The 7,500-nt window shown below is 45.2% G+C and overlaps 1 protein-coding gene across 1 annotated transcript; it reads right to left on the bottom strand.

Moving 5' to 3' along the window:
- Positions 1-468: 468 nt before the first annotated feature.
- lipt1 (lipoyltransferase 1) lies at positions 469-3,434 on the bottom strand. The gene is made up of 3 exons (XM_053314545.1): positions 2,896-3,434; positions 1,831-2,052; positions 469-950 (listed from the first exon to the last, which is right to left on the bottom strand). Exons 1-3 carry the CDS (start codon positions 3,404-3,406, stop codon positions 538-540), a joined length of 1,146 nt encoding a protein of 381 aa, XP_053170520.1. The 5' UTR covers positions 3,407-3,434; the 3' UTR covers positions 469-537.
- Positions 3,435-7,500: the final 4,066 nt, after the last annotated feature.

Below are 7,500 nucleotides of genomic sequence, written 5' to 3'. Positions count from 1 at the left end.
GCTATGGTTGCTATAGATACAGGTTCTGCTATGGTTGCTATAGATACAGGTTGTGCTATGGTTGCTATAGATACAGGTTGTTCTATGGTTGCTATAGATACAGGTTGCGCTATGGTTGCTATAGAAACAGGTTACAAGGAAGGAAGGAAGGAAGGAAGGTTGAAGGAAGGAAGGAAGGAAGGAAGGAAGGAAGCGAGGAAGGAAGAAAGGAAAGATGGAAGGAAGGATAATTGATAAGTTCCATATAAAGACGCAGTAGAACCAATAAGTTTAGTTTAATAACATTTTATTGTGTTCAGGGTTAAAGTGAGTCTCCGAGTCATCGTGAGTCTCTGATTCATCGTGAGTCCGATTCATCGTGAATCCGATTCATCGTGAATCCGATCCATCGTGAGTCTCATCGTGAGATTCATCGTGAGTCCGATTCATCGTGAGTCCGATCCATCGTGAGTCTCATTGTGAGATTCATCGTGAGTCCGATTCATCGTGAATCCGATCCATCGTGAGTCTCATCGTGAGATTCATCGTGAGTCCGGTTCATCCCATCGCTGCCATCACAGCGTCAGACAGGATGTTCAGTCTGCGTTGCGTCTCTCCGCTCTCGGCTCTCAGCAGCTCAGCGACGCACGCGGCCGACCGATGAGGACAGAACCGCTCTCCTTCCAGCGCATCGCTCAGCTCGCCGCTCAGCCGCCGCGGCAGCCAATCAGAGGGGACGTCCAGGCGGCAGACCTCCATCACGCCGCTCCTCACCTCCACGTGCAGCCGGGCGGAGCGGCGAGCCGAGGACACGTCGTCCGTCAGCTGCAGCTCCGTCTGGACGCTGAACTTCGGCGTCTTCCCGAACGTCCAGTCCCACGAACGAAGCTCCGCGGCCGCTCGGCTCAGACCGGGAAACGATGAGTCATCAGAGGGGTCAACGGAGGTCAACGCCGAGCTGAACCCGAACTCTGAGGAGGAAGAAACAATAGACTGGTATTATATCGCCATGGTGATATGAGAGTAGATATCAACTTAGAATGTGTGTGTGTGTGTGTGTGTGTGTGTGTGTGTGTATGTATGTGTGTGACTGTGTGTGTGTGTCTGAGTATGTGTGTGTGTGTGTGTCTGAGTATGTGTGTGTGTGTATCTGTGTGACTATGTGTGACTGTGTGTGTATCTGTGTGTGTGTCTGTGTGTGGGTGTATGTGAGACTGTGTGTGTAACTGTGTGTGTGTGGGTGTATGTCTGTGTGTGACTATCTGTGTGTGTATCTGTGTGACTATGTATGTAGGTGTGTGTGTGTGTGTGACTGTGTGTGTGTGTGTGTGTGTAACTCTGTCCGTGTGTGTCTGTGTCTGTGTGTGTGTGTATCTGTGTGTGACTATGTGTGTGTGTCTGTGTGTGTGTGTGTGTATCTGTGTGTGACTATGTGTGTGTGACTGTGTGTAAGTGTATGTGTGTGTGTGTCTGTGTGTGTGTGTCTGTGTGTGTGACTATGTGTGTGTAAGTCTGTGTGTAAGTGTATGTGTGTCTGTGTCTGTGTGTGTGTGTCTGTGTGTGTGACTATGTGTGTGTAAGTCTGTGTGTAAGTGTATGTGTGTGTGTCTATGTGACTGTGTGTGTGTGCTTGTGTGTAACTCTGTGTGTGTTATCTGTGTATTATTTTATTTATTGTGTGTTTCTCTTCCTATCTTCCTCTCCTCATGTGTTATCGTATGTGTGTGTGTGTGTGTGTAACTCTGTGTGTGTGTTACTGTATTGTCTCAGCGTTGTGTTGTAATGACCGTATTTGACCAGCAGGAGTCCTCGTTGCTCCACCTCACCAGCAGCAGCAGAGTAAACCAGTACCTGAGTTATACTGGTCCGCCAGCGCCTCCTGCAGCTCCTCCAACCGCAGCGAGGGGGCGTGGTCCACCAGGTTGGTCACGGGCGACGGGACGCTGGGCGTGGCGTTGCTATGGATACCGGGGCAGGAGGGGCGGAGCACGGTGGCGAGGGCGGAGCGGTCGGCGGAGTGGAGCAGCGTGCAGTGATGGTACGACGACTTCCTGCTGAGTCTGGACGCGCTGCCTGGAGACGACGATGACATCATCAGTTAATCAATTAACTGATCAGTAATCACCACACGAACAATCAATTACAACAACTGTGTGTGTGTATGTGAGTATCTGTGTGTGGAAGGAAGAAAGGAAGGAAGGAAGGAAGGAAGGATGGAAGGAAGGACATATGGAGAGAAGGAAGGAAGGAAGAAAGGAAGGACGGATGGAGGGAAGGAAGCAAGGAAAAAAGGAAGGAAGGCAGAAGGAAGGGAATTGTTCTGTGTCTGTAGTTTCTGGACGGAGAAAAGAAGGAAGGAAGGAAGGAAGGAAGGAAAGAAGGAAGGAAATAGGAAAGAAGGAAGGAAGGAAAGAGGAAAGAAGAAAGGAAGGAAGGACGGAAGGAAGGAAGGAAAGAAGAAAAGAAGGAAGGGAGGAAGGAAGGAAGGACGGAAGACTGATCAATGTGTGTGTGTCTGTGTGTGACTATGTGTGTGTGCGTGTGTGTGTGACTGTGTGTTTGTGTGTGTGTGTGTGTGTGTGTCAATCTGTAGTTTCTGGATGGAGAAAAGAAGAAAGGAAGGAAGGAAGGATGGAAGGAGGAAGGACGGAAGGACGGACAAAAGAAGGAAGGAAGGAAGGAAGGAAGGAAGAAAGGAAGGAAGGAAGGAAGGAAGGAAGGACAAAAGAAGGAAGGAAGGAAGGACAAAGGGAAGAAAGGAAAGAAGAAAAGAAGGAAGGACGGAAGGAAGGAAGGACAGAGGAAGGAAGGAAGGAAGAAAGGAAGGACAGAAGAAGGAAGGAAGTAAGGAAAGAAGGAAGGAAAGAGGAAAGAAGGAAGGAAGGAAACAACACATTAATGATCAGACTTTCCTACCTGAGATCTTGAAGTGTCCTTTCAGTAAAATATCGAACCTCTCTGTCGCCTTGACGTCCAGCTCGGGCCTCAGCCTCCTCAGCGTTTCCGTGACGACCCTCAGGTTCCTCTGCCGGTCGTACGCCTTCTTAGAGGCGAAGAAAGTCAAGTTGAGGTTCCCGAGGTCGTGGAAGACCGTCCCGCCGCCGCTGCGCCTGCGAGCCAGAGGGATGTCCGCCCGCCTCATGGCCGCCAGGTTGCACTCGCTCCACGGGTTCTGGTGGCGTCCAATCACCACGGCCGCTCGGCTTCTCCATAGCAACAGGATGCTGCGCCGCTGGAGGTCCACGTTGGCGTCGATCCAGTCCTCCAGAGCCAGGTTCTGGTGCACGTCTGTGGAGCGGGACTGCAGGACGAGACCCCCGCCGCCATCACAGGAAGTTAACACGCTGCTGCAGGGACGAGACGACGGACACCTGAGGACCGCCGAGCAGCTTCTGAGGAGACACGACGTTCCTCTGAGGGGCGACATCGTCTACGCTTCAACGTCTGGAAAACATCTGCAGAGAAAAAAAGAAAGAAGATCCACGTCTGAAAAAAAAACTACATGTCGAAGAGGAGAAACTAGAGTCAAGGAAGAAAGGGAGGACGGAAGGGAGGAAAGGAGGAAGGGAAGATGGAAAGGGAGGATGGAAAGGGAGGAAGGAAGGAAGGAACGGAGGAAGAAGGAAGGAAAGGAGGGAGGGAGGGAGGAAGAAAAGGAAGGAAGGAAGGGAGGAGAGGAAGGAAGGATGGAACGGAGGAAGAAGGAAGGAAAGGAGGGAGGAAGAAGGAGGATGGAAGGGAGGAAAGGAGGGAGGAACAAGGAAGGACAGGAGGGAGGAAGAAGGAAGGAAAGGAGGAAGACAGAAGGGAAGGAGGAAGAAAGGATGGAACGGAGGAAGAAGGAAGGGAGGGAAGAAGGAAGGATGGAAGGGAGGAAGGAAGGATGGAACAGAGGAAGAAGGAAGGAAAGGAGGAAGGGAGGAAAGGAGGAAGGGAGGATGGAAAGGGAGGATGGAAAGGGAGGAAGGAAGGAAGGAACGGAGGAAGAAGGAAGGAAAGGAGGGAGGGAGGGAGGAAGAAAAGGAAGGAAGGAAGGGAGGAGAGGAAGGAAGGATGGAACGGAGGAAGAAGGAAGGAAAGGAGGGAGGAAGAAGGAAGGATGGAAGGGAGGAAGGAAGGATGGAACAGAGGAAGAAGGAAGGAAAGGAGGAAGGGAGGAAGGAAGGAAGGAAGGGAGGGAGGGAGGAAAGGTCCTTCCTCCCTCTCTCCCTCTCTCCCTTTCCATCTTCCCTTCCTCCCTTCCATCCTTCCTTCTTCCTCCCTTCCTCCCTTGACTTGAGGACAACAGGAGGGTTAAGGTGTGACGCTGTGGTTAAAGATCAGGGTTTGGGTTCAAATCATCACTGGAGACAAGTTTTCAAATTCCTTTCAAAGATATTAAACCTTTGTTGCCATGGCAACAGTGAACACCACCATCATTAATTGACATGAGCAAGATTAAGTCGATTAGAGTTTCTACATGTCGGTTTCACTTAATTTTCGATGAATTGGCCAGCTCTAGGAGAAACCTATTATTATACTGGGGATGACAGATTATATATATAACAATATAAACCGTCTTTCACACTGGTATAGCATTTATTTCAAAGATATTTCCCGCCAAAAGTAAAAGGTATAGATAGATATTTGATGGGCAAAGATATTAGATTAATTACAGGAAGCTTTACATGACTTTATGATGTTTCTCGTTGAATTTCTCATCAATGAACTTTAATGAACTACAGTAGATGACATCACTGCTGCACGCTGAGCTCACCGGAAGAGGCTTTTATTTAGCTTTAGCGTTACCTCCACAATAAAAGACAAACTGAGACTTTAATTAATTCAGTTTAATCAAAACAGTCGCTAGTAAAACATTTCTGACACGATGCGTGAAAACAGAGATTAGAGAGGTTTGTGTCTCGCGCTGACCTGAAGCAGAGAAGAGGAAACGGGGACGGTGACGTCAGACGGCACGAACGACGAACTTCTTCCGCCCTCAGCCTTCAGAATAAAAGCGACAAAAAGACACAAAATACCAAACTTCTTCTCTTCTTTCATGCTTATTATGGTTTTTCAGTCTGATTTTACATATTTATTATTTTTCTAATACATATATTGTTGTTATATATTATAATATAATGCTCTTGAAGGCGATGAAATGTGCTTTATTTTCTTTATATGGCTAATTCTTCTTCTTCTTCTTCTTAAATATTAATAAATGATCTATCAGGAAGTGTGAAAGGAAGGAATATACAATGTTTTATTTTAGTTTCATTAGTTTTTATTTAGTCTTAACTTCACCAAATTACACCAAAAAGCAATTTAATTATCCATCACAATGTTATCGACCCGAATAGTGACTTTTATTGTGAAGCTTAACATCGCTGTAACAGAGTTTCCGGTGTGATTGTTTGGTAACCGGTAACTAAGCTCCAAGCTCTGACCTCAGTCCGTTACCATAAACCTTCCTGCAGCTGCAACCTCATGAGAAATGTTCCGACCCCTTAAATTTAAACTTTATTAAAACTATAAACTATAAATCAATCAGGCTGTTAATGAGCTTTGACCTTAATAAACTACTTTTATATAATAATTAAAACATTTTACAACACAAGTCAACACTCACACACACTGATTTAAACCTAAGTATCAAACTGTGGTGTAAAATAGTTTAATTAAATAAAAATAGATGAACATTTAGAATATTAAACTTTAATTATAGAAACAAAAACCTTCTCAGTCTTGTTTTGTCTTTACATGCGAGGGCCAAAATGAATATGTTAAATCTCACAGATCTTATTTTATTTTACAGATTTTCAAATTAAAATATCTTTTTGAGTTTTAAGAAACTAAATAAAATTAAAATAAAGCAACTTTAAAACAGTTTTCTGGAGGTTTTGGATCATCAGATAAGAACAGAAACCTTCACTTTCACTTGTTTTATTCTGAAACATTTACTAATTACATTATATATATATATTTTAAAACACAATTATATCATTTAAACTCTTCTTTTATTTCAGTTTGACACACGTTCACGTTTCTGGTTGTAGTGTATTCTCGGCCATTTGTGAGTTTTTTTTAAAGCTCGTCTGTCTCCTCGGCGTCTGACATCGTCATCATGAGATGAGGAAGAAGCAGAGCGTCTAAAGAGGCGACCAGAGAGAGGAAGAACATGTGACCACATCCTGACAACACACTCACACTCACACTAATATACACTCACACACACTCATACACAGAGTCAGTCGGAGCCGATGATGTGTCAGGTGAGGAGTTATTCTACTTCAGACTTTTAATGCAAAGCTAAATGTCACATCACTACTTTTACACTCTGCTTCTTTGTTTCATTGCTTTTTTAAAACATCTTTAACTTATCAGATGCAACTTTGACCCTGTTGTGTAGTCTCTGATTTGTACTTTTCATGTTAAATATGTCCATGTTGCAGAGGTTAAGGGAGGAAATGACCAAAATGTGACCACAGTTTCACATTAAATCTAAAAATGTATTTTAAAAGCAATCAGAGATGTATGAGCTGTTCCTGAGGGGAAAGACTCAGACTGGTGATGGTTTTAATGTGAAATCCAGTTTTTACAGCAAAGACATGATGGTGTCACTTTAAGAGAAGCCACATTTTAATTGTCTCTAGGCGCGAGTTCTTAGAAGTGTCCCGTTATCTCACATTCACACTTAGTCATATAGACGCCACACAGCTGCTGTGGTCTGTACGTCCTCCGTCAGAGAAGACAAACTGTTACATCTTCAGATCAACGTCGAAACTAACAACACCAATCTAAACACGTCATGTTTCCCAAAAGTCTGACTCTGTAACCTAGAGACGCCGGAGACACTAACGTCTCACAGGTGTCCTTTTAGAGACAGTAACGACTCACAGGTGTCCTTTTAGAGACACCAACGACTCACAGGTGTCCTTTTAGAGACAGTAATGACTCACAGGTGTCCTTTTAACGTCTCACAGGTGTCCTTTTAGAGACACCAACGACTCACAGGTGTCCTTTTAGAGACACTAACGACTCACAGGTGTCCTTTTAACGTCTCACAGGTGTCCTTTTAGAGACACTAATGTCTCACAGGTGTCCTTTTAGAGACACTAAAGACTCACAGGTGTCCTTTTAGAGACACTAACGACTCACAGGTGTCCTTTTAGAGACAGTAACGACTCACAGGTGTCCTTTTAGAGACACTAACGACTCACAGGTGTCCTTTTAGAGACACTAAAGACTCACAGGTGTCCTTTTAGAGACACTAACGTCTCACAGGTGTCCTTTTAGAGACACTAACGTCTCACAGGTGTCCTTTTAGAGACACTAACGTCTCACAGGTGTCCTTTTAGAGACACTAACGACTCACAGGTGTCCTTTTAGAGACAGTAATGACTCACAGGTGTCCTTTTAGAGACACTAACGACTCACAGGTGTCCTTTTAGAGACACTAACGACTCACAGGTGTCCTTTTAGAGACACTAACGTCTCACAGGTGTCCTTTTAGAGACACTAACGACTCACAGGTGTCCTTTT

Source organism: Scomber japonicus, chromosome 24, assembly GCF_027409825.1.
Source record: "Scomber japonicus isolate fScoJap1 chromosome 24, fScoJap1.pri, whole genome shotgun sequence".
In the NCBI taxonomy this organism is placed as follows: domain Eukaryota; kingdom Metazoa; phylum Chordata; class Actinopteri; order Scombriformes; family Scombridae; genus Scomber; species Scomber japonicus.
This window is presented reverse-complemented; position numbering and strand designations above follow the sequence as displayed.

What these genes read in the sequence shown, in the direction of transcription:
- lipt1 (XM_053314545.1), bottom strand. Translation starts at nt 3,406, where the DNA reads ATGTCGCCCCTCAGAGGAACGTCGTGTCTCCTCAGAAGCTGCTCGGCG. An exon ending in AGGACACTTCAAGATCTCAG is followed by an intron (nt 2,053 to 2,895) that starts GTAGGAAAGTCT and finishes CGTCGTCTCCAG; the next exon opens with GCAGCGCGTCCAGACTCAGC. An exon ending in GGCGGACCAGTATAACTCAG is followed by an intron (nt 951 to 1,830) that starts GTACTGGTTTAC and finishes CTTCCTCCTCAG; the next exon opens with AGTTCGGGTTCAGCTCGGCG.